The 26,363-nt window shown below is 44.7% G+C and overlaps 1 protein-coding gene across 3 annotated transcripts in view; it reads right to left on the bottom strand.

Moving 5' to 3' along the window:
* Positions 1-26,363, bottom strand: part of COL5A1 (collagen type V alpha 1 chain) — a 183,019-nt gene that overhangs the window by 126,402 nt on the left and 30,254 nt on the right. For all 3 annotated transcript variants that reach the window (XM_081178653.1, XM_081178655.1, XM_081178654.1), the window contains exons 2-4: positions 13,522-13,689; positions 10,467-10,680; positions 9,102-9,264 (exon numbers count right to left, since the gene is read on the bottom strand). In XM_081178653.1, the coding sequence (XP_081034779.1) occupies positions 9,102-9,264; positions 10,467-10,680; positions 13,522-13,689 (545 nt within the window). The remainder of the gene's footprint in view (positions 1-9,101; positions 9,265-10,466; positions 10,681-13,521; positions 13,690-26,363) is intronic.

Below are 26,363 nucleotides of genomic sequence, written 5' to 3'. Positions count from 1 at the left end.
TTCATGTTATCCATCCCCTGTAATGAGCCAATGCATGGACTGCTCTCCACTGGTTGCCAAAGGGGGTCTGCTCTGCCAGCACTGGTGCCGTGCTCAAATCCATCCTCTGATTTCTCAAACATTTGCATCCTGAGAAAAGAGTTCCTCTTTCCCTGTCTCATTGGGAAATGCAAGAGCAGGGAACCAAGAACGACTCGTTTTGTTTCTCCATTTGCTTTTAGTCTATTAGAATTCGGTTTGCATTCCATAATGAGTTTGGCCTGCTTTTAAAAAAATCTTAGTTGGTTTTAGGTCAGAGGATTGGACTAGGATATTCAGATCCTCTTCTGCTGCCTATTAAGTAAAATTATGTGGGGCATGGAGAAAGTGGATAGAGTGGATCTCTCCTAACCCATGGACAACCAATGCAGCTGAATGCATTCAGGGCACATTAAAAAGTCCTTCTACACGCAGTGCATAGTCAAAGTATGGAACTACCTCCCACAGGAGGTAGTGATGTCCACCAACCTAGACAGCTTTAAAAGAGGATTAGATGAATTCATAGAGGAGGAGAAGGCTACTAGCCATGATGGCTATGCTCTGCTGCCACAATTGGAGGCAGCAATGCTTCTGGATCCCAGTTGCTGGAAACTACAGGAGGAGAGCGGGTTGCTCTTGTGCTCAGGTCCTGCTTGCAGGTTGACCATAGGCAGATATCTGCTTAGCAACAGTGAGAACAGGCTATTGGAATAGATGGGCCACTGGCCTGATCCAGGAGGCTATTCTTACATTCTTGTGTTCTCAGTTTTGGTGTTTTCATCCAAATGCCCAACAACATCCTCTCCCAACACAAAAGTGCACACACACTCAGTGCTGCTGCCCTTGTGAGCTTCCTCACACTGTCCTCTGGTAAGAGCATAAAAAGCTACCATGGCTTTACCAGGAGATGCCAGGGATTGAACCCTGGACCTTTCTGTGAGTATAACAGATGCTCTGCCACTAAGCTACATAACTCAAAAAGGCTTCTCGTCCTCATACATCTGTATAAACGGGAAGTGATTTAAAGAGAAATCTAAGAAGCTGCCTTATTTTGAACCAGAACTTTGATCCACCTAACTTAGCTTTGTCAACACAGGGCTGCAGCTTTCCAAGGTTTTGTACAGGGATATTCCCAGACTCACCTGAAAATGCCAAAGACTGAACCCATGATTGTTCTGGCCCACCCCTGGATTCTTGCCAAGCTGCAGAGGCATGAGGGAAGAGCAAGCATTTATATATTGCATTTATGCCCCCCCCCCTTTCCTGCAAGGAGCTCAAGGTGGTGTACATGGCTCTCCTCTTCCCCATTTTATCCTCAGAACAACCCTGTGAGGTACACTAGACTGAGAGAAAGTGACTGGCACACGGTCACACACAGTGAGCTTCACAGCCAAGTGAGGATTTAAACCCTGGCCTCTCTCAAGGTCCTAGTCAGACAATCCAACTACTACACTCTGGATTTTTCTCCATCTCCCATTGCTAACCATTACACTCTAGTCAGTACACCACCAGGCAGCTACCAGAGGAGGCTTCTGAGCCTTCCTGGGTGCCACAAAATCCCAATTCCTTTCGAGTCTGCCCTGAACTGGAGTAGCTGACCATTTTTTCTTGAAGTGGCAGCATTGCTTGGAGTCAGCGCAAGGCCGTCTCGACGCAATCATAAACTTTTCCAGAGGTAGAACCTCAGATAGATGACAACATTCATTTTTTTCCAATAGGCAAAACTTACGACTCACCACCTACACACACACACACACACACACACACACACACACACACACACCATCCTGGTGATTTGATCCAGATGCTCAAAGTGACTGCCTGTTCCAGGAGAAAATAAGACCCTTCTTTCTTTAAAAAAAGAAAAATAACAATAACAATAGGGGGAGCTAAACCAAAGCAAAACCCCAATGATGAAAACCATAAATTACACCCCGAGCTTGTGGAGAAGAACCGTCCATTTCCCTGTAATGTAATGAGTGCCAGAATAAATGCTGGCGCTCGCTGTTTTAGTTTTTCCATCGCTCCATGTGATGTACTGGAGGCTTTAAAAAAGAGACTTCCTTAAAGGGCTTTGCAGGAAGAAAAGTGAAATCACTGTTGGCCGAAGTGGTCCAACACAAAGCCAAGGTCATAAATTTACTCCCTCTGGCAGCTAACTCAAGTGGGATGGGGGAAGAATAGCTAAAGTAGGTGTCTGGATCTCAACTCAACAGAGGGATGGAGGATGCCCCATTTCAGAGCACCAGCCTCACTGCCAAATTACAGTGATTGTTCCAAAACAGTGAGCTGGGAGAGGGAGAGTTGCCACCAGGCTGCAGAAACAAATGAAATGGATCATTCAAACATAGCTGTGAACCCAAAGCAGGCACCTGCAAAGAGGAGGCTTCCTTCCACATCTATTTATGATGTCCTACCCTGGCCATGCCCACTCTTTTAGCATATTGGGGAAGGGTAGTTCTGCTGGCATGTTCTCCTAGTTTCCCCAACAACCTTGTCTACACAGCCAGTGTGGTGTAATGGTTTGTTTGCTTGTTTGTTTTATTTATCTGCCACCCTTCATCCAAAGAACACTGGGCGGTTTACAATATGAACACACACACACACACACACACACACACACACACACCCTGTAATAACAAACAAAAACAGTACCCACCACCACACAGTTTAAAAGGGCATAAATGGTTTAATTAGCCAAAGGCCTGGGAAAAGAGGAACTGTCGAGTATTGGATTAGGACCTAGGAGACCAGGGTTCGTATTCCCACATTTGGCCATTTGAAGCACACTTTGGGCCAGTTGCTCACTCTTGGCCTAACCTACCTTGCACAGTTGTTTTGGGGAATGAAAAGGCTCAGAACTATGCAAACCACCTTGAGCTCTATGGAGAAAGAGGAGGCAGGGATGGCCACTAACTTGGGTGGCTTTACTGAAGGACTGAACAAATTTGTGGAGGATAAGGCTATCAATGTCTACTAGCCACGATGACTACAATCTGCTTCCACAATTGGAAGTAGCAATGCTTCTGAATACTAGTTGCTGGAAAACAAAGGAGGGGAAGGGAAGCATCCTGCACTGGGATGCTGCTCATTTTAACCCACCTCACAGGGTTGTTGTGGGGATTAAATGGGGAAATGGAGCTCCTTGGGAAAGGGTGGGAAATAAATGTAATGAATAACTAAATCTGGTCAGCTACTGTGAGGACAGGGTGCTGGATTACATGGGCTACTACCAACCTGATCCAGCAAAAAGGATCTTTTTATGTTCTTGTGGAACCTCCAATGCCAAAAGCAGTCTATCCAGAATCCTAGATTCTGTGTGGTATTTGGCAGCTGTGAGGACAGAATGTTGCCCTAGATGGGCCATTGGCCTGATCCAGCATACTGTTCTCATGTTCTTTTGGGCATGTGGACAAACACAGATGTGGCTTCCCTAAATCTACTGAGACGTGTGTGTGTGTGTGTGTGTGTGTGTGTGTGTGTGTGTGTGTGTGTGTAAGCCAGACATTGACAGTGAAATCACCCATGCCAGGTGTGAACTCCACCGCTGAGATAGAACAACCCGTTCCTGACTCCGACAGCTTAGACTTTTCAGTTATCTGCTCGCAGTGTGTAATGCGGAGATGAGGTTTCAAGAGCATTTTATGATCTCTCTTAATGAGCTCAGAGCGTCTCTCCTAGACTGGTTCAGGCTGAGTGATCCCATTCAGTCTGATAATGACACATTAATCTGACAGGCGGATGAGTCCAAATAATCCCTGCTATAAACCCATTAAACTATGACAGATGGCAAAAAGGGTGGTGCATTGGGTGAGAATAGAAGCTTGTGAACAGGGACAATGAAACGGGGGATTATTGACTTTAGCCATAATTGCGGGTTTTATAAAGTCAACCATCTCCTCCCTCCCTTGATATAATATCTGAAGAATTGGCAGAATTGCAGCTGGGAGATGGGGTGTGGGCAGAGAGAGGTTTTCAACAAGACACACCCAGCACATGGCAACTGAGAAAAAGAAAATTCCTTGCTAGGGATCATTAGAAAAGGGATCCAAAAATAAAAACAACTGTGATTTCTGCATTGCAGGGGGTTGGACTAGATGACCGTTGGGATCCCTTCCAACTCTTCAGTTCTATAATTCTATGGTCTCAGAAGTCCACTTACCTTCCTTAGTCAGATCTCATTGCAGCCTGACCATGCCCACATCTGCGAGTTGGGAAGGTTGTCTAGGTGGATTTGCCTGCCTAAATATTGGCCAATAGCAGGCAAGTGTGAGGTGGAATTCTCCATGGGGGCAGACCCAACCAACCAATAAATGCCACTTGGGTCTGCACCCAGGGGCGATAAATTGAGGCCTGACCAGGCCTCCTTCCCACTTCACCATAATCAGTTCTCCCACCCTCCCTTCACTTTTTCGTAAGTTTCTTTCTGCAGGCTAGACTTTGCTATGGCACTGTTGGTTGCCATATTCAGGGCCAGGTAGGAAGATTTCCACTTGGCAAATTGGCACCAGCCATTGGGTTTCCACCTACCTCGTAGCAACAGACCCCCCAAGTGTCCCTGCTTTCCAGGGAACAGTCCAAGATTTACAGAAACCATCCTAGCTTCTGACTTGATCCCGGAATGTCCTTTTCCTTAGGACATCCCTATTTTCATCAGGGAAATGTTGAAGGGTATTGAGTTATGAGACCTCTGAGCGAAGTAGATAAGTAACTATACAACCTTTAGAAGACATCTGAAGGCAGCTGTGTACAGGGAAGCTTTTAAATGTTTAATGATGTTTTTATATACATAGGAAGCTGCCCAGAATGGCTAGGGCAACACAGTCAGATAGGCAGATAAATAAAATTCCTATTCTTATTCTTATTATTTAGGACAAATGCAGCAATTCTCACAACTTTGTGAGGTTAGGCAGTGGGGATCAGAAGGTCGGAGGTTTGAATCCCCGCGACAGGGTGAGCTCCCTTTGCTAGGTCCCTGCTCCTGCCAACCTAGCAGTTCGAAAGCACGTCAAAGTGCAAGTAGATAAATAGGTACTGCTCTGGCAGGAAAGGAAACGGTGTTTCCATGCGCTGCTCTGGTTCGCCAGAAGCGGCTTAGTCATGCTGGCTACATGACCCAGAAGCTGTACACCGGCTCCCTCGGCCAGTAAAGTGAGATGAGCACCGCAACCCCAGAGTCAGCCATGACTGGACCTAACAGTCAGAGGCACCTTTACCTTTAAGCCTAGTCTTGGTTCGAGGGAAGGTTGTAGCCTCTGCCTGCCCCTCCTTGGTTAAGGGTATCCTGGTAAAGGGATCCAGGAAGAGCTGCTTCTATCCGAATGCCCAGGTGGGAGCCAGGGCCATAGCACTCCTTCCAACTGGGACCCCTCAGATGTACCCCTATTTGATGTAGCTCATTAGGGCTCCCTCTAGTGGTAGTTCACCCTTAAATGCTCTCCCAGCAGAGGGGTTGGAGGGGATGGCTCCACCCTGTGCCTAAGCCAAACCATTCACATCTGTAATCAATAAAGTTGTGGCCTAATTTGAACCCATTCTACAGTGGTACCTCGGTTTAAGAACAGCCCTGTTTACGAACTACTCAGTTTAGTAGTTCCCAGTTTGAGAACTTTACCTCGGTCTAAGAACGGAATCTGAATGGCGGAAGGGCACCAGCAGTGGGAGGCCTCATTAGGGAAAGCGCGCCTCAGTTTAAGAACGATTTTGGTTTAAGAACGGACTTCCGGAACGGATTAAGTTTGTAAACCGAGGTACCACTGTATATATTTTCTGTCTTGTCTGGTTATTTCATAATGAGGGAAACAAATAAGTCAAAGGGCCTTGTCGTGCAAGGTGGTGGACTCTCCCTCCTTGGGGTTTTTTAAGCAGGGGTCAATGGCCATCTGTCAGGGATTCTTTAGCTGGGATTCCTGAGTTGCAGGAGGCTGAACTAGATGTGACCCTTGCAGTCCCTTCCAACTCCTCAGTCCTATGATTCTAAAAGAACCGTATTTACACAAATCTAATGAGCCATCAAAATCTAATGTGGACCTCCATTTTCAAAACCTTGAAACCGAAAGAAAGTATTTGCTGGTGAATGCAAATGCGCCATCAAATCTAATGCACACCCTATTTTTTGTGACGTAATTTGGCCAAGACACATTCAAGTAAATACCGTAATAAATGTATTATACAAAGCAGTGGAGCTAGATAAGGGCAACCAAAGTGGTCTATAATCATAAGAACGTAAAATGAGCCCCCATCCTCTATTGAGATCAGAGGTGCAGATTTCTGCCCAACGTTGGGGGGGGGGGGCGGTGAGACCACCACTGCTGTGAGGCCCACCAAGGCTTGCCACCACTGCAAGGCCTGGTCAGGCCTGCTGCCACCACAGCGAGGCCCTGTGAGGCCTACTGTTGTCACAGGCCCGGTAAGGCTTGCCACTCCTGTGATGTCCAGTAAGGCCTGCTGCTGCTGTGAGGCCTGGCCCCTCAAGATTGTGGGGGCTCAGCCCCATTCCAGCAGACTTTGGTGGGGCTGAAGACACCTCAGACCTAAGAGTTGGTACCTATGGTGTCAGAAAAAAACAGTTGGAAAACTCTCTTTTCTCCATGAAGCCATTAGCGACAGGGTGGACAGATTAAGTTTTTATGACAGCCCAATGGACACAGAGCTTATTAACGCTATTATTATGACCCCTCCTGTCAAGCCAAGAGTTAGGCTGCTTGTTTTAGATACTGGCCTGTCTGACAAGGCCCTCAGACAAAGGCTTCAGGAACTGTCATCTTAAAGCTATCCTGACACTAACAGGAAGGGGCCTATGGAGAACAGCAGGGGTGCCGTTGGTAGAGCATCTGCTTTGCAAGCAGAAAGCCCCAGGTTCAATCCTTTGCAACATCTCCCGTTAGGACTGAGAAAAGACTGGAACCCTGGAGAGTCCCTGCCAGTCAGTCTATTTGATGATGTCCTTCCTTCAGAACTGCAAGAGATAGGAACTTTATAGGGTTCAGTGGCAGAGCATCTTCTTAGCATGCAGGTATGAGGTTCAGCCCTTACTGTCTTCAAGTGGGGCTGGGAATCCTGGAAAGCCCCTGCCAGTCAGGTTCAATAATATTGCACCATCAGTGGTCTGACTCAACAGAAGGCAACTTCCTGTGTTCCTATATAAACCCTGAATGGGTGAGCTAATGAGCTAATGAGCTAAGGAGCACTGATCAGCAGAGAAAGTAGGTGGCAGCTTGAGAGCTACCAACAGATTTTTGTTGTTGCTGAATCCTCATTCTAGGTGACATTTGGAATTACCAGCAAGGAAGAATTTCTATTTCAAGTCCATTTCAGAAACTCCCTTGACTTACTCTTGCAAGTTATTGGTAGACTTTAAGTGCAGACCTGTTTCATATCTGGACTTCACCACTCTGGGGCTTAATATTAATGGACAAATGCAAACATGTCTTAGAGAGTCAAACTAACAATCAAGCCACTACTATTCAATCAACCTGGCACAGTTCTGTAATATATGCAACACTGATAGTACATGGTTATAGGCCTCTGGGGACATCTGGCAACTGAAATGACTTGCAAGTTAAATGCAATTAAATGGACATTTGGTGCTTTTGCAGGGTGGGGGGTGGCATGGTTGAATACTGATTGCTGCTTCTTGTATAAATATGTGGAAATAATGAAATATTGGTTGTAGGGAGCCTCCATGCTCTCCCAGCTACACCAGCATGAAGACCTGGCAGGGCTTTTGTTTCAATGTGAACACACATTGACCAAAATAATGATAATGAATGAGTAAATGCTTGCAAGGTAGTTTCTGGGTGGTGGTGGGTGAAGCAATAAAATGTATATCTTAAAAAAGTGAGGAGGAGGAAAGGAAGGGGGGGGGGAGAGAAGGAAAATATAGGTGTCTGGTTGATACTTAAGACCAGCCAGTTTGCAGGGAATAAGTCTAGCTTTTGGGACAGTGATGAAATCTGCCGCCTGGTGTCTGAATCAGCTGCCAAAACCAACCTTGGCTATTCAGCTACATGGTCATAAGCATAAAAATGGTCCAATTTGGAGGATCCTGTTACAATATGATGGAAATCAGTACCAAAATACATTATCCTTTAATGGAATCTGCTTCCTCATTAGTCAGTATAGCCAAAAGGTATGTTATTTTATTTTATTTTAAAAACAGCCACCATTATGGAACAAGTCTGCAACCATTCGTGGTTAGAAACATTCCAGATTTGTTTAGGGTATCTATGTGTCCTGCTGAAATGATGTTGTTTTTGTTTATTGCTTTATCAAAAGAATGGCTTCTAAGTGCTCTACACACATGAAATTAGTTATAAAAATCATACATAATTAAATACTCCATAAAACAGTTCCATCAGGTCCTTACAGATCTTGCCCTACAATAATTCACAACAAGGAACTTTCTGTCACTGATATGCATGGTGAATGACAGCCTCTGGAAAAATACAAACCCTTCCGCTCTGCCTGTTCTCGCTCTTATCAAGGCATCCTGGGTACATCTAGATTGGAGCTTCTTAGAGGCTTGTGGGAGAAAGCTCCATGCCATGAGCTACAGTGCACCATTACTGACAATTAAGGATCACACCTTCCACTGGACAGATCCACATGGAATGCTTGCTTTCGTACACAACACACAACTTTCTGCTAATCACATGTGCTGGAAAACACAGATACCTGATACTCTAGATAACTATCCCTCCATCAGTAGTGTCCCCTTAGGTGGGGTGGGGTGGAGCTGCCCCCCACCCAACACAGGGGTTGTTATAGTTAACTTGGACAGGGCTAGGAAAATGCATTTCTGAATCATAAGCATCCTTCCAGATTTTGGTACCTCTCTCCCTCCTCATCCATTTTTTCTCTCATGCCATGTCTTTTACAATGTGTGTCTGAGTGCAGGGACTGTTGTGTTCTAACCATTTGTAATGTAAGCCACTCTGAAATTAAAAAAACCCCAATATTGGTGACCCCTCAATTTCTGATCTGGAACATTCTTCTCCAACAGAAAGATAGCACCCTCAATATTTCAACAACCTGAAATGCCATTCTGGCTTCTCAGTAGCTCTTTTCTCTCTCACGCTTACCTCAAATACTTCTTCATCCAAGATCCTTGTTCCAAACACAATAATGCCATTGACATCGATGATGGGATGGTCACTCCGGTCCAAAAACTTTGTAACCTTCTTTTTACAATCCAATATCAAGGTAACGTTCTTCTTGTGGACACTGATAGCTATCCGATGCCACCTGGGAAATAAGAAGCCCCACCGGAACGTTAAACGGAGACTCCGAATCTTATGAAGAGCCTGTTTCTCCAGGAGGACAACCTGTCAGAATGCCCACAGTCAATAAAAGACAAATTAATAGAGGACAAGGCTATCAATGGATAGAAGCTATGATGGAGGCTATGCTCTGCCTCCATGGACTGAGACAATAATGCTTCTGAATGCCAGATGCTGGAAAATGCAGAAGGGGAGAGTGCTCCTTTGCTCAGGTCCTTCTTAAGAACAGAAGAAGAGCCTGCTGCATCAGGCCAATGGCCCATCTAGTCTAGCATCCTGTCCTCACAGTGGCCAACCAGATGCCCTCAATAGGAAACCTGCAAGCAGTTACCACAAGGGCACTCTCCCCTCCTGTGGTCTCCAGAAATTGATATTTGGAAGCATGGCTGCCTCCAGCTGTGTAGGTAGAGCACAGATGTCACAACTAGTAGCCATTTACAGCCTCATCCTCCATGAATTTGTCCAGTTCTGTTTTAAAGCTAGGTGATGTCTATCACCCCTTCCGGTGGCAGTGAGTTGCACAATTTAACTACATGCAGCATGAAGAATGGCTTTCTTTTATCTGTCCTGACGCTTCCAGCACTCAGCTTCATTGGATGCCCACAAATTCCAGCGTTATAAGAGAGGGAGAGACATTTTTCTCTCTCTGCTTTCTCCATGCCATGCATCATTTTATAAACCTCTATCGTGTCTGCTCTTCATCACCTTTTCTCTAAGCTTAACAGCCACAAGCGCTTCAGCCCCACAAATGCTGCAGCCCCACAAATGCCGCAGCCTTTCTTCATAGGGAAGTCGCTCCATCCTCTTTTCTGAACCTTCTTCAACTCTACAATATCCTGGAGGCATCTCAGTGGTCATGGTTGGAGGCAATAATGCTTCTGAATAATACCAGTTGCTGAAAACCAGAGGAGGGGTGAATGTTCTTGTGCTCAGATCCTGCTTGTGGGTTTCATCCACAAGGTTGGCCACTGTAAGGACAGGATGATGGACTAGAAGGGTAAATGGCCTGATCCAGCGGGCTATTCTTAGGTACTTATTTGCTGCATTTGTTTTGGTTCAGGACATGGGATGAAGAAATGACCCCTGGCTACGTCCTCTCCCATTTCTGTTTTATTAGAAATCTTTGACACCCCTCTGTCTCACCCACCTGTTCCAAGCCAGACTTACTTGCCATCTGAGAGGTTGATGCCCCGGAAGAGAGGGTAGTCCTCAGGGCCTGGTTTCCCTGTGTGGTCCTCGTATAGGAATACGGGAGACCTCCCAATCTCCACACCAATCTGCTGTATGCCTTGCTCATTGTAGATAGACACCAAGAAGGACTGGCCCCCTTTCTTTGCTTTTACAGTGGTTAGGATCGAGAAGTCTTCAGGGAATGGAGAGGCTGGCATTGGAAAAGGGGGGCGGGAGAGAGAGTGGTTAATTCCCTGCAATGGAAGCATAACCCCCAAACCACAATATTGTAAGATTGGTGACAAAGGCCTCTTGCTTAGGTGGCTTTTTCAAAAGGGAAATGGGAATGGGACCAAATATCATAGAATGACAGAATTGTAGAGTTGGACCCAAAGCAATGAGTTCAAAATGTGCAGAGAAGGCAGTGTTCCTTGGGGGAAAGCTGTAATTCAGTGGTGGAGCACCTGCTTTGCATGCAGAAGGTCCCAGGTTCCATTCCCAGTAGCACAAGCATGTAGGGCTGGGAGAGATCCCTGCCTGAAACCTTGGAAAGTCACTAGCTGTCAATGATAATAGTACAGTGGTACCTTGGGTTAAGTACTTAATTCGTTCCGGAGGTCCGTTCTTAACCTGAAACCGTTCTTAACCTGAGGTACCACTTTAGCTAATAGGGCCTCCCGCTGCCGCCGCACAATTTCTGTTCTCATCCTGGGCAAAGCTCTTAACCCGAGGTACTACCGTATTTTTTGCACCATAACACTCACTTTTTTCCTCCTAAAAAGTAAGGGAAAATGTCTGTGCGTGTTATGGAGGGAATGCCTACGGGTGGCATGCCTACGGATTTTCCTCCTCTAAAAACTACGTGCGTGTTATGGTCGGGTGCGTGTTATAGAGCGAAAAATACAGTACTTCCAGGTTAGCGGAGTCTGTAACCCGAAGTGTTTGTAACCCAAGGTGTTTGTCACCTGAGGTACCACTGTACTGAGCTACATGGAGCCATGTTCTGACTCAACAGAAAGCAACTGCCTACATTGTATTTAATCCAGCTATTCATTCAAAACTACAAGGACCAGAACATTTTTTTAATGTGTGTGTGTGTGTGGGGGGAACCATAGCTCTCTGGAAGAGCACATACTCTGCATGCAGAAGGCCCCAGGTTCAATAGCAGGTAAGCCTCCAGGTAAGGCTTGGGAAAGACTCCCTCTCTGAGACCCTAGAGAGCCACTGCCAGCCAGCGTAGACAGTGCTGAGCTATTTGGACCAATCTGCTAGCTTGATAGAAGGCAGCTTCCTATGTTCCTAGTTATTTCAGTCCTTTATTCTGAACCATGAGGACTAAAATCTTTATTTATTTTTAGAGAAAGGGTCATAACCTCAGTGGTAGAGCACCTGTCTGGAATATGGAAAACAGTTAGCAGTCAGTATAGACAACTGAACTGGGAAGCCCAATGGCTTGACTTGGTGTGGCAGATTCTGGTGGCCCTATTTAATTCAGCCCATGCTTCAGAACTATGAAGACTATTATGATGTCCCTCAACTCTCCTGAATTTTTGCATATTTTGGGGCAGAGCTTTGCAAAGCAGATTGACAACAATTGGGCGACCACCCGTCCGGGATTCTTTAACTGTGAGTCCTGCCTTGCAGGGGGTTGGACTAGACCAGTGTTTCCCAACCTTTTTTGGGCAAAGGCACACTTGTTTGATGAAAAAAATCTCGAGGCACACCACCATTACAGCCCCGTGACGTCAGCGCGCAGCGTCACGCCGGGAGGGACGCACGAAAGTGTAAGTTTCAATTTTTTTCCCTCCCCCTTGCCGGGGAACCTCCAAGCTTTGGGGGTGGGGGGGGAGGAGGCAGCAAAGCGAGGCAGGAAGGAGAGCGCGGCTTGGCTGGGTGAGCTTTGGCAGGGGCAGGGAATGAGAGCCACGAGGCGGGCGCTGCGGACGGAGGCGCTGCCCGCCGAGCTCGCAGGCAGCCAGGCAGGCAGACGGCGAGAGCCCCGCGCTGGGCAGCCTCTCCTCGCCGCCGCCGCCCCGCCTCTCGCCGCCCGACTCGCCCGCCTCCCTCCAGGCAACATCTCGCGGCACACCAGGCAACATCTCGCGGCACACTAGTGTGCCGCGGAACAGTGGTTGGGAAACACTGTTGGAGGCTTTTCCAAGTCTACAATTCCATGATTCCATGAAGTCAAGCCCTGTGTACGAAACCCCTCAATAAGCCAAAGGGCCTTGTTTAGACCTTGGATGTGTCGGTTGGCCAGCTGCCTAGGACTTTCTGAAACCGTTCATCCCTTTTCTTCTTTAATAACACACATCATCCCAATAACTAGATGTTACTCTAGCTCACAAGCAAGCAAATGATGGGATGCTAAAAGAAAGACAACAGAAGTAATTGCAGAGCATCTCCAAGGGAAATGGAGGTTGGGGGATTTGAATATCAAGGGTGTTGAGATGGGGAGATGAAGACAAAGCCACAGAGCTCTTTCTACCCAAGCGCCCTCTGCCTCATAGCATATTTTGAGATAATTAGAAGGTTTTGTTCTCCTAAGCTGGTAGTTTTAGGGTCTTTGCATCCTGTTGCATTAGCCACTGCCAGCGTGGCAAAACATGGGGAGTGGGAAAACACTTATGGCGTTTTGTTTTGAAGAATTGCAGCACTAACTCACAGAGAGAAGCCACCGAGACAGTTTTTACACATGTATCTTAAAGGCTTTCAAATTCCCCAAATTTAAAAGTAACAATAGATTTAAAACCTCCTAGAGTTCTATTTGATAATAAAACAGCTTCCTCGGGCTCCTTTTTAAATTAGACCTTTTCCTCAGAACCATGAAGACTGGAATCTTGTTTTCTTTCTTTTTTAAAGGGAAGCTGTAGCTTAGTGGCAGAGCATTTGCTGTGCATGCAGACGGTCCGGGGTTCAATTCTCAGTGTCATCTCCAGGTAGGGCAAGGAATGCCTTCTGTCTGAAACTTTGGAGACCTGCTTCTGGTCAGAGTAGGTAGATGGATACATGGTCTAACTCTGCATAACCTCAGAATAAAAACAGGCCTTACCAGGGTAGAGCTGCCTGGTTGGGGCACTCAGCTGTGCATCCTTGGTCACACGATATGCCACATCTGCGCCTTTTGAAGACCTCCTGCTTGTGCAGAAACCTGTTGTTTTCGATATGCCATCGGGTAAGTTGTGAAAATCTAATACCTTCAAGAGATCTGCAGGTTCAGCTGTAAGGGGGGGGGGGGAGAAGAAGCACCCGGATTAAAAGGTGAAAAGAGATTGCCATTTGGTTATTCCACATGACCACATGCATGAAACAGAACAGCAACAAAAGCATCAAATAATTTATTTCCAAGGAAAAGAAAGAAAGGGTTGTATCCAAATAGGTTTTATCCAAATAAGAGTAGACCCATTGAAATTAAATGGACCTAAGTTAGCCATGCCCATCTGTTTCAGTTCCTCTGCTTTGAGTAGAACCAGCATTATGAACATAAGAAGAGCCCTCCTGGATCATCTAGCGCAGCATCCAGTTCTCACAATGGCCATGCAGATGCCCCAATGGGAAACCCTCAAACAGGACCCAAGCGCAAGCTAGTGGCCATCAATAGCCCTCTTCTCTATGAATTGGCCCAGTCCTCTTTAAAGCCATCCAATCTGGTGGCCATCACTGTCTCCCCGGGGGAACAAGATCCATAGTTTAACTCTGCGCTGTGTGAAGACGGACTTGCTTTTGTGTGTCCTGAATCTTTCAACATTCAGCTTCATTGGATGTACACGATTTCTAGTGTTATGAGAAAGGGAGAAAAATGTTTCTCTGTCCACTTTCTCAAGGCCGTGCATCATTTTACAAACCTCTGTCATGTCACCTCTTATTCTCCTTTTGGATACAACCCAAATCTAATGATCAGGTGAAATTTCAGAAGCAAGGTAAACGGGGCTAACTCAATATAGTGAAGTGACTTCTTTATTTTGGCTGAGGAAAATAAATTCTCCTTCTCGCTGGCACTTTTCCTCAGGAACCTCAATATGTTGTAAGCTTTCCCTGGCTTTTAAATGCATTCAATATCCCAAACCCCAGTTGTTTCCATTCAACAGAAGAACAGTGTCCCCTCTTTTCAGCGACTTATTATATTCCCTATATCGTTTTCTGTAACAGTTTTCTTTTTTAAAAAGTGTTTAAAACAAAAACTACCCCCCAAATTACAAACAAATATTTGCATTTCTCTTTCTTTCTTTCTTTCTTTCTTTCTTTCTTTCTTTCTTCTTTCTTTCTTTTCTTCAAATGTATCCATTTCTGCCAAACCCTGGGCTAATTACCGGTAAACAATCTATGGCCTTTTAAACGGTGGGTAGGGGAGGAATTGTTTTGTTTGTAACTATGTTATATATTCTTCTGTTTTTATATTTTAAACTGCCCAGTGTTCCTTAGATGAAGGATGGTATACAAATTAAATATATATAAACAATGTTAAAAAAACCACCCAAAGCGCTTTACAAAAAGAATATACAACCAATGTAACATGTCAGCGTAAACAACAATACCACTGCCATGCAGAGTTTTGTTTCTGAGATTGAAAAAAAAAGAGTGTCTGAGATTAAAAGAACGCCCCCTACCCCCCGACTTCCACTATCACTACAAAATTCATCTTGCAACGTGCCATGGGGAAAGTCAAAGGTGAGATTGTTGCAAGGATGCCCAACTGGCCAGCATTATGGCCTGCTTGACTTTGATGGCTCAAAATAACAGATGGAAAGCTCATTTTCACCACAGAGAGAGTGGTTTCTACAAGGTCCTGAAAGGGACTCCTCTCCTGAGCCAGAGGATGGCATGAAGGGTGTGCCTTCCAGCCAGGAGAACCCAACTAACACATTTGAAGTTCTCGCCTGAGGAAGTAACCCTGAACCAACAATGAGTCCTCCACCATGCTCTGCCAGGTGTGTAGGTTGTGGGTGGTTAACACCATCACCCCAGTAAGTGCGAGTGTGCAGCAGTTGTGAAAATTACAGATTCAGTGTTTGGGATCAATAGGAAAAGAACAAAATCTGGTAATCTATGGTGTGGACAATATACTGATACATCGTCCAAAACCAGTTTAAAGTCCATATGGTGATATCGGTTTCATATTTTTTGACCTGGCAATATATCACGAATTATTATGTGTGTGTGCACCCTCTAAGCAAAAATCACAATGTGGGAAAAACCGTGAAGGCAGGCAATGCTTCTCTTGATTCCTGCAGCCCCTGTTTACTCTGCCGGCTCCTGCAGGGGGCAGCAAATCACAAGAGCAGGCACTGGCACAAACCACGAAGCAGTAAAAACCATGAAGCCAGCCAATGCCTCTACATAGTTCCATCCTTATTTCAGACCTCATGATAGATCAGTATATCACGATGTTTAACTGGTGATATAACACTAGGTTGAAAACCAGGCATCGCCCAGCCCTAGTTGCAACATTCGGCACTTTTTAGTTTTGAAAACAGGCAAGGAAGAGGCAGCACGATAGAAGTTTATAAAATGATGCATGGCATGGAGAAAAGCTTTTCTCCCTCTCACATAACACTAGAACTTGTGGACATCCAGTGAAGCTGAATACTGGAGGATTAAAGACAAAGAAAAGAAAGAACGCATTCGAACAGCACATAGTCGAACTACAGAACTGCCTTCTGCAGGAGACAGTGATGGCCACCAACTTGGATGACTTTAAAAGAGTATTAGAATAATTCATGGAGGAAAGGACACCAGTGCTTCTGAATACCAGTTGCTGGAAATGGTAGGTGGAGATAATTTGCTCTTCTGCTCGAATCCTACTTGCAGGTTTCCAACAGGCACCTGGTTGGCCACTGTAAGAACAGGGTGCTAGACTGGATGGACCAATGGTCTGATCCATTAGGCTCTTCTTATGTGCTTAAGTCTCAATGGGACTCAGGAACAGGCTTCCATAATATTCAGACCCCCCTGCCTCTTTCCTCTAGGTTTACTCTGTGGCCTGCTAACACAAGAAGGCGCCTGAATTTTCATTGCCAGAGGGAAAATGACTAAAATATGATTTGGCTAATCACTAGCTGTAATATGCCTGAGGAAAAGACAAGAACAAAGGAAGGAAGAAGTGGGTATCTTGTTGGAAGTCTGCCATGGCACATGCCTCTGCTCAACCGCTGATCAAAAGCAACTTTCATTTTCTATGGATGCCACATGGCTTCCCTCTTAATGCCACCCTTGAAGATGGCACCTGCCTAATGCAAAGGCTCGTAGGGTGAGATAAAACAGGCTGTGCCAGGGCAGGCTTTACATGAGGCACTGCACATGGGGCTGCCTCTTGGCTCCATTCAGGAGCTGCATCCAGCACAGAATGTGGCAGCTAGGCTCTTAACCAGGAGAGCTTGCCAGGAGCATATTAATGACGGTGAAGGAGCAGCTGCGCTGGCTGCCAATTTGCTACTGAGCCAAGTTCAGGGTGCTTGCTCTGACATATATAGCCCCACTGAAATTAACAGATGGTGACTAATTTGGATCCATTAATGTCACTGGGTCTACTCTGAGTAGAACTTAGTTGGATATAAATATTAAATATCTGGTGGATCATCTGCTCCCACAGACACCTGCTGAGGTGGTACATTTGTGCAGAGAGACCCCCTTATCCATGCAGCATTTACTGAGCATTTGGGACACAGCCACACATGAGGGTCTTCTTGATGCTGGTGCCCCAGTGGTGGAATGCCACTGGCATTAGAGTGGCACCGGCCTGGATAGGTTTCATAAGAACATAAGCAGAGACTACTGGATCAGGCCACTGGTCCAACTAGCCATAAGAAGAGCCTGCAGGATCAGGCCAGACACCCATCTAGTACAGCATCCTCTTCTCACAGTGGTCAACTTGTGGGAAACTTGTGAACAGGATTTGAGCGTTTGAGCACTCTCCCCTCCTGTTCTTTCTAGCAATTGGTATTTTTTTTAATTATTATTATTATTATTATTATTATTATTATTATTATTATTCCCTGCCCATCTGGCTGGGTTTCCCTACATTAACACATTAAAAACTTGCCTAAACAGGGCTGCCTTCAGATGTCTTCTAAGAGTCAGATAGTTGTTTATTTCCGTGACATCTGATGGGAGGGTGTTCCACAGGGAGGGTGCCACTACTGAAAAGGCCCTCTGCCTGGTTCCCTGTAACCTCACTTCTCACAGTGAGGGAATCGCCAGAAGGCCCTCGAAGCTGTACCACAGTGTCTGGTCTGAATGATGGGGGTGGAGACGCTCCTTCAGGTATACTGGGCCGAGGCTGTTTAGGGCTGTAAAGGTCAACACCAGCACTTTGAATTGTGCTCGGAAACGTACTGGGAGCAAATGTAGGTTTTTCAGGTCTTGGCGGCCACTCCCAGTCACCAGTCTAGCTGCCACATTCTAAATTAGTTGTAGTTTCAGCGTCACCTCCAAAGGTAGCCCCACGTAGAGCACATTGCAGTAGTCCAAGTAGGAGATAACGAGAGCATGCACCCCTCTGGTAAGACAGTCTGTGGGCAGGTAGGGTCTCAGCTTGCGTACCAGATGGAGCTGGTAGATACCTGCTCTGGACACAGAATTGACCTGCGCCTCCATGGACAGCTGTGAGTCCAAAATGACTTCCAGGCTGCACACCTGGTCCTTCAGGGGCACAGTTACCCCATTCAGGACCAGGGAGTCCTCCACCCCCACCCACCCCCTGTCCCCCCAAAACAGTACTTCTGTCTTGTCAGGATTCAGCCTCAATCTGTTAGCCGCCATCCATCCTTCAACCACCTTCAGGCACTCACACAGGACATTCACCGCCTTCACTGGTTCTGATTTAAAAGAGATACTGATGAACACCCAGCCCAAACCCCCTAATGATCTCTCCCAGCGGCTTCATATACATGTTAAAAAACATAGGGGAGAAGACAGAACCCTGAGGCACCCCACAAGTGAGAGCCCAGGGGACTGAACACTAATCCCCCAACACCACTTTCTGAACATGGCCCAGGAGGAAGGAGCGGAACCTAATATAACAGTGCCCCCAGCTCCCAACCCCTCTAGACGGTCCAGAAGGATGTCGTGGTCGATGGTAACAAAGGCCGCTAAGATATCTAGCAGAACTAGGAAGCAGCTTTCACCTTTGTCCCTCGCCTGCCGGAGATCATTGACCAGCATGACCAAGGCAGTTTCAGTCCCAGGGTGAGGCCAGAATCCCTATTGGAAGGGATCCAAATGGTCTGCATCCTCCAGGCATGCTTGGAGTTGTTCCACAACCACCCGCTCAATCACCTTGCCCCAAAATGGAAGATTTGAGACTGAGCGATAGTTAGCCATATTGGCAGGGTCCAAATATTTTTTTTAAGAAGTGTTTTAATAACCACCTCTTTCAGCGTGTCTGGGAAGGCTCCCTCACAGAGGGAAGCATTCACCACCCTGCGGAGCCCACTGCCCAGCTCTTCCCGGTTTGCTTTTATGAGCCAGGATGGGCAAGGATCAAGGAGACAGGTGGGTTTCACTCATCCAAGCAGCCTGTCCACATCCTCAGAGGTAACAGATTGGAAATGATCCCACACAACTTGACTACACAGGACTCTAGCACTCTCCTGCCCCCACCCTACTCCCACGGTGGAGTCTACCTCTTTCTGAATCTGAGCGACTTTATCTGCAAAAGTCATTGCAGGAGATCTTGGGGTCCTCACTAGGCCCGATGATGCAGGTGGTTTCTCTAAATTGTGAACCACCTGAAAGAGACTTGTGCTGCTGTTTTCTACAGATGCAATAGAGGTGGTGAAGAAGGTCCTCTTTGCTGTCAATATCACCACTTGGTAGGCTCAATGTTGAGCTCTAACCTGTGTCTGTTCAGATTCAGAATGAGTTTTCCACCACCGGCACTCTAGCCATCTCAGCAATTGTTTCATCGCCCTGAGCTCCGGGTATTCAGGAGCACAGCTGCTTTCAACCACGGAGGCAGAGCACAGCTGGCGTGGCTAATAGCCATTGATAGCCTTTTCCTCCATGAATTTGTCCAATCCTCTTTTAAAGCCAACCAAGTTGGTGGCTATCCTGCGGGTGCAAATTCCATAGTTTAACTGTGTGCTGCATGAAGAAGGGATTTCTTTTTATCAGTCCTGAATCTTCCAGCTAGAATCTATGCTTGACAGGGCCTTTTTCAGGGCAGCCCCAAGTGCCTAAATTACAGAACATAAGGAAATAGAAAGGGCCTGCTAGCCTAGTCCAGTATCCTGTCCTCACAATGGCCAACCAGATTCTCCAATGGGAATGCCATAAGCAGGACCCAAGCACAAGAGCACCCCTCCTCTCCCTCTAACAACTGCTATTGAACTGGTATGGCAGGGCAATAACATACAGCTTCCCTCCTCATAATGCCAGCTCATAACATGTGACAGAGCTCAACCTGGCTGCATTCACACAAGGCATCTAGCAGAGCCTTTCCCTCTACCTGGCGATTTCCAGGCAGATATACTGGCCGGAGCTAATGTAAGTTATAGTCCATTCAACCATTGGCTAGAACCAGCTGTGGAGGAGGAATGTGCACTTCTATTCCAAGTGTGTGCATGTGTGTGTGTGTTTAAGCATGGCTCTCAACCAGCCCAAACAAACCACAGGCTAGAATTTCAATATCAAAACCTGGCACAATGCACCACAGATTTTGCAAAGGCATCTCTGCCCCAAAAACTCCCTCGCTGTTCTGGTATAGCAAGCCATCACTTGCCAGCACAGCTGAAGCCAAGATCTCCTGTGGAATCAAATCCCCTTTTCAGCTATTTGCCCAGTTAAACCAAGTTCAGCTCAGCAGGTTGTAAAAGGAAGGTGGAAGCATGCCACTCCTGTGTTCATGACAGCCAGAGTCATGTAGTGCTCAGAGTGCAGGGACTGCAAGACCAGGGTTCAAATTCACATTCAGCCATAGAACCATAGAACTGCAGAGTTGGAAGGGATGCTGAAGTCTTCTAGTCCAACCCCCTTGCAATGCAGGAATATCAACTAAAGCATCCATGACAGATGGCCATCCCAACCTCTGCTTCAAAGCTTCCAATGAAGGTGAGTCCACCACCTTCCAAGGGAGTCTGGATTTGCAGGCAGAAATAAATGGCACCCACAAACACTACTCAGTCACTTCAAAAGTAAGTGCCACAAAAATCCTGAACCCTGCCCATGAGAATTTCACTGCATTTTTTCTCTCTCCATTGATAACATTTGAAGGCAGCATTGGGCAAAAGGTCCCTGCATTGCTGGGGGTTAGACTAGATGACTCTTATGGTCCCTTCCAGTGCTGCAATTCTGTGAAAGAGGCTTCTGTGAAAGAGGAAAAGCCCAGGATAAATTTTTTGACACAGAACTAACCTATTGCCCATTGTATTGCCTTCTGGCAAAGCAGCGTCTTAGCAGCCAGGCACTGAGCCCAAAGGAATCTGTTTGCTATTTAGCTAAACTGTGCAAAATTTGGATTAAATGAATAAAATTCCAGGCATGTCATGGAAATTAACCACATAGGCATTATTTATTCTAATTTAGCTGGCAGTTAGGACCTAACAATCAAGTAGTCATCTTTGTAACCATGAGAGTTAGCCACTTGAGCTTGGTTTTAAATAGAAACAGGAGATTTTTCAGGAAGCTAAGGTTTTTCCTACAGCTATGTCTAGTTCCATTACATGGAGCTTCCCCTTTTTATCAACAGTGGAGCAGACTAGCTGGTGGACAAGGGGTTGGACTACCCTCGGGGTCCCTTTCAACTCTTCAACTCTATGATTCTATTACCTTGGGTGTTTGGATGGTCACCTGCTGTGACTCCTGCATTTGCAAGGGGTTGGGCTAGATGACCCTTGGGATCCCTTCCAACTCTACAATTCTATGATTCTATCCATACTTCCATTGTATTCCATTTCTGCATTGATCTGCAAATTATTTCTTTAACAAATACGGGAAACACATATTTGAAAGAATTTCGCACCTCCCCCCAAAACATTTTAATATGTGTTCTTTCATATATTCAGTTTGGTGCACAGAATAATTACCGTCTGCGCCCTTAATCCGAGAGGTGCAAATCGGGTAACTTTGTATATGTGTTTCATGAACAAGGAATTCAATGGATATTACTCCAATCCAGCAATCACAATTATGGAATGTGGCAGGGGCTGTCTTTCCAAGGTAAAATGTCAATATGTCTTCCGATTAAATAAATCCCAAGCAATTGGGTGTTTTTTAAAAGTGTTTCCTGTTTCTTTCTTTTTGGAATATTGGCTAATCCATTAATTCAGTTAATTCATTAAATCTGGATATGGAGTTTCCCTTTTAAAAAAAACAAAAACAAACTTTGATTTTAAGCTGATACAGAAAGTTTGCCACAGTTGGTGACGTGTTTGGAAATGTGTCCTCTCTCTCTCTGGCTCTTTGTCATTTATGTTTTCTGGTTTGAAAAATAATGCAACCTTTTTATTAAAAAATAAATAGCAGGCCCACTAATCAGGAGGCACCATTTTCATTAAGGCAGTTTCCAATATCCTACAAGAAATGGAGTAATAAAACACTGACTAAGGTTGTCAATCAGGGTCTGTCAATGGCAGCTCCATGGTGTAATCCAAGCTTCTCCTGTGTCCTCCACAATCCTTATGCTCAGCAGGGCAGAATGTCTTTACTAGGACCACTTCCAGGCTGTCACCACAAAGATTGTGCCCATTGCTGTTATGTGATGGTATAGAACCACAGAATTGTACAGCTGGAGGGATCCCCCTAGGGCCATCTAGTCCAGCTCTCCACAATGCAGGAATCACAGCTAAAGAATTCCTGATAGATGGCTACCCAACCTCTGTTCATTGGATGTCCATTGAATGAGGGAGTAAATATTTCCTACAACCCCAAGGTCTCATTCCTGGTCTGTCACTGTCAAATCAGACGCCATGAGAATAGATTTAAGGGGGTTTTTTTTTGCCCCAGCATGCATCACTTTACACTTGTTTACAATGAATTGCACTTGCTGTATTACTGCTCATTCATTCAGGTTCCAGACATTTTTGCCAAGTGGGATAGCTCAGTTAGTAGAGCATGAAATGCTGAATCTCAGGTTTGTGGGTTTGAGCCCCACTTTGGGTGAAAGGTTCCTGCATTGTAGGGGTTTGAACTAGATCATCTTTGCGGTCACTTCCAACTCTGTGATTCTGTGAAATGTCTTTTTAATTTAGTTGTGCCTTGGGCTTACCAATGTGATGATACAAAACCAAAAAACAAATATAAACAAATGTAAGCGAGTTCACTGGCAACCAGCTCAGGCAGCGCTCTCTGGATTTTGTGCAAATGCTCAGTTGCAAGGTTTAGGGGTGGGGAGGAGAGAGGTTTAGTGTCGCATGGAGTGGCTGAGAAAGACCAACCATTGGAGAGGCCATTTGGGAGATCCCTGCTTGCTTAGTCATTCTGGGAAAACTGCCACATTCCACAGCACAAAAACGCTCCATTGCTAAGCCAGAGAGGAGATGGGGGACTTTCTACAAGAATTTCACCTTTGGAATGGCCTCATAACCACGATTGCAAAGGCTCCCCCCCTCCAAATTCCTCAACTGCATGCCTGCTTCGTTCCACTCAGCTACAAAAAAGAACTGAGCATTAATGCTAAGAAGATGCTGTGATACAGAAGGCTGAAAAATTGTAATCAGAATGGCTGAGATAGATAGGGAGGTAGATAAAATAGGGAAGTATGTGGACATTGTTTGTGGAATGGTATTTGTTTACCTTTTTGCCTGAGCATTTCTTATTAATTCTGTCATTTTGGCTAGTGCAAGGTACCTGCACAACTTTAAATTGCCATTCATTTTTCTTGGTATTAACTCATTTCCCAGTATTTCGCTATTAACATTACAGCTGACATTTGGGATGTTAAAATGCCAAAACAGATTACTTCAGGTTACTTCAAGTTTCTTATTAATTGCGTGTCTTAGCATTTATTTATTTTTGGTTCCTCATAGGTCATTTTGTGTCTGTGTGTTCTACTTTGGGGACATGTTCATCACATGTTGAAAGTCAGTTTCATGAAGTTCTTTTATCAGATAGCACATGGTGAATTTAAAGTTTTTCCCCCATTGTTTTCCCATTTTTTTCAGTCTAGTAGTAATCTGCGTGGTTTTGATAATATATTTAATAATAATTCTTTTCTAAATCTGATGTCCTTGTGTCAAGTTTGTTTTCATCTGACTGGTAATCTAATTTTTTGCTTTCTTTTGTATTTTTTACAGTTCTCTTTCTATACATGTGGAGTAATTTTTATTTTATAATATGAGAAGAACAACAACAACAAAAACTAAGTGAAGGAAAGCAAACAAACTTAGCAGATAATAACAGTAATTATGTGGAAATGTGATAATAATATTGAAATAAATAAAATGCTTAATGTGCTAAGATTTTTAATTATCTGCAGCTTCCCACGGAAAACTCAAGGACATCCTTTTTGCCTTTTGCCCCTTCCTTGTCTAACTGTGTGTTTAAGTCCCCAAAAAACCCTGCCCCTTACAGGATATCACTTCTACAGATGTGCAATGATGAAAAGCAGCAACAACCCCTCATGGCAAAGGGGAGGAGTTGAATTGCAAGGACATTTTCTCACTTTTGAACCTTAAGACTGTGCTCCAGGATTCAAAAGATACATGCATAAAAGATCACAATTGTGTCAAGATATGTAACTGATATTTAATTAGTTTGTTTTGTATTATGTGTTATTATGTAAGAATGTTGAAATGTGTCTGACAGTGTGATTTCCACAAAGGGGGGCAATTTTTGTGTGTAATTGTTTTTATGTTTAATGTCTTATTGCTTACACACCAATGGAGAATTCTCATGCATTTTATACTTTCTAATAGCTCACACTATTGTGTAGTCCAATGTTTAGATCAATTTATAACCACATTTCATTGTTCCACCTGGCACTCTGCCAACTTTCCCTATCCATTTTAAAATGTGTTAAACCTCGTTTTGCCAAGGACAAGCTTCTGGATCCATAAAACACCAGGTACATGAAGGTGCATATGCTTTGCTTTAGCAGGAATGATCCCTTATAGACTTAAATTGACTTATTTGGACAACTGCCCTTGTTAAGAATGGTTTTCTTTTAACAGATTGGTTTGAAGAGTTGAGAACCATGGGGCAAGATAAATTCAAATTGGACTCAGTTTGAATTGGTCAAGTGTATCCAGGCTGCAATTAGCTTTTTGGTCCTTTAAGTGCAAGTGAGCAACTTCCCATGAGTGCGAGACCACAGCCTATAATAAAATCCCATAGCTAAAGGCCAAGGCGAAGACCTCTCCCTCACGAGATGCCCAAACCTGTGCCACCTATGGTGAATGCCAGGCAACATGGTTAATTGAAAGCCCTGAGGGGATTCAACAGACAGGATGTGTTGCTGTAGCACTATGTCAGTGTGAGACCACAGAAGAGCTAGCTTGACACCTGAGAAACACACAAAAATGGCGAAGGACAAAACTCCAACTGCATTTTTCAGTCATTAGTGGACCTTCCTGCTAGGTGTAAAGCATAGAACACTATTGAGTAAATGGTCTCTCCCAAAGTGTTAGAATGCCACAAGTAATTTAGTAGCAAAACGCAACATGTGTTATTTTTATATGATATATTTATACAAAGACATCCATTTACAACATACGATGTTATTATTTGTGGGGCAAAATTTTTTAAGAAACATTCTAGCCCCAAAGGGGGGAATAATGTGATAGGAATTTTATGGTCTTAGATATATAGTAATGTTCATAACTGCACATACATAGATCAGCACAGGAAAGCCAACCTGGAACCATTTTGATTCCTAAACTGACCAAATCCTTTCTCTGCAAGGTTAAAAATGGAAAAGCCTCCCCATTGTCTCTTCCTTCACAAATCCTGTCTTAATCTGTGTTTGAATAAGGTGTGAGCCTGTGACCTGGCCCAGGAAATAAGTATTTTACCACTACAAAAGAATGGCCAGGCTCCCCAGAAAATCCAATCAAGTAACCTGCTAGACAGGAGATAAACAAGGACAAGAGAAAAACAACATTTAAATTTCTGTGATGTAGGTGGGATGTATCTGAGGGGTGGCCTTAGGTTACACCCCTTCTGTGATGTATGCATAATGTTTCTGGGGGTGGTCTTGATCTAGAGGATGGGAATTTCAAAAGTCTTTATAAGGCCTTGCAGGCCATTGTTCTGGGTCCTCTTCCTCTCCTGCGTGTGAGGGGAGTACCCTGTTGCAACAGATCAATAAAGATCAAGCTTACTAGCTGCTTTGCTTCTCAATATTCTCTGGTTGGCCTCTGTTATTTTCTCCTACCAATAGGCAACCTATGTAAGGACTCTATATGGGCTCTTGGATACCCCATAAGGGAAAAAGGCATATTTTTATTTACAACGGGATATAGATAGGACATTGAGAGGGAGAGGGAGATCCATTGTTAGCCATACTCAGAGTCGGGGAGCAGTGAATTTGTCAATTTCCATTTCCATTTCTCCCCATTTCTCATTTTTTTCAGTTCAGTTCTCTGCATTTCAACACCAATTTGATAATATTATTTTTTTTAAAGCCTCATGAGAATTCATAAAACAATTAAGAATACATCTGTCCATAGTAGTTAGCTGATTTCCAATTTTAACTTTCTTTATGTGTGTGTTTTTATTGCATGGTTTAAATATAATTGTTGTTAAACCACTCTGATTGATTGATTGATTGATTGATTGATTGATTTACAGAGGTGCATTTTGCTGCAGATTTCTCCAAGGACATTTTAAAAATGCAATTTCCTCTAATATACACATAATTGCAAAGCAAGATTGCCTAAAATAGCACACCTGAGTCCTGTCAGGGAAAAATGTGGTGTATAAACAAATAAATAAATAAGTAAATAAATAGTTATAGATTTA

Source organism: Podarcis bocagei, assembly GCF_964188305.1.
Source record: "Podarcis bocagei genome assembly, chromosome: Z".
In the NCBI taxonomy this organism is placed as follows: Eukaryota; Metazoa; Chordata; class Lepidosauria; order Squamata; family Lacertidae; genus Podarcis; species Podarcis bocagei.
Note: the sequence above shows the minus strand (reverse complement) of the source record. Positions and strands in the feature narration are given on the sequence as shown.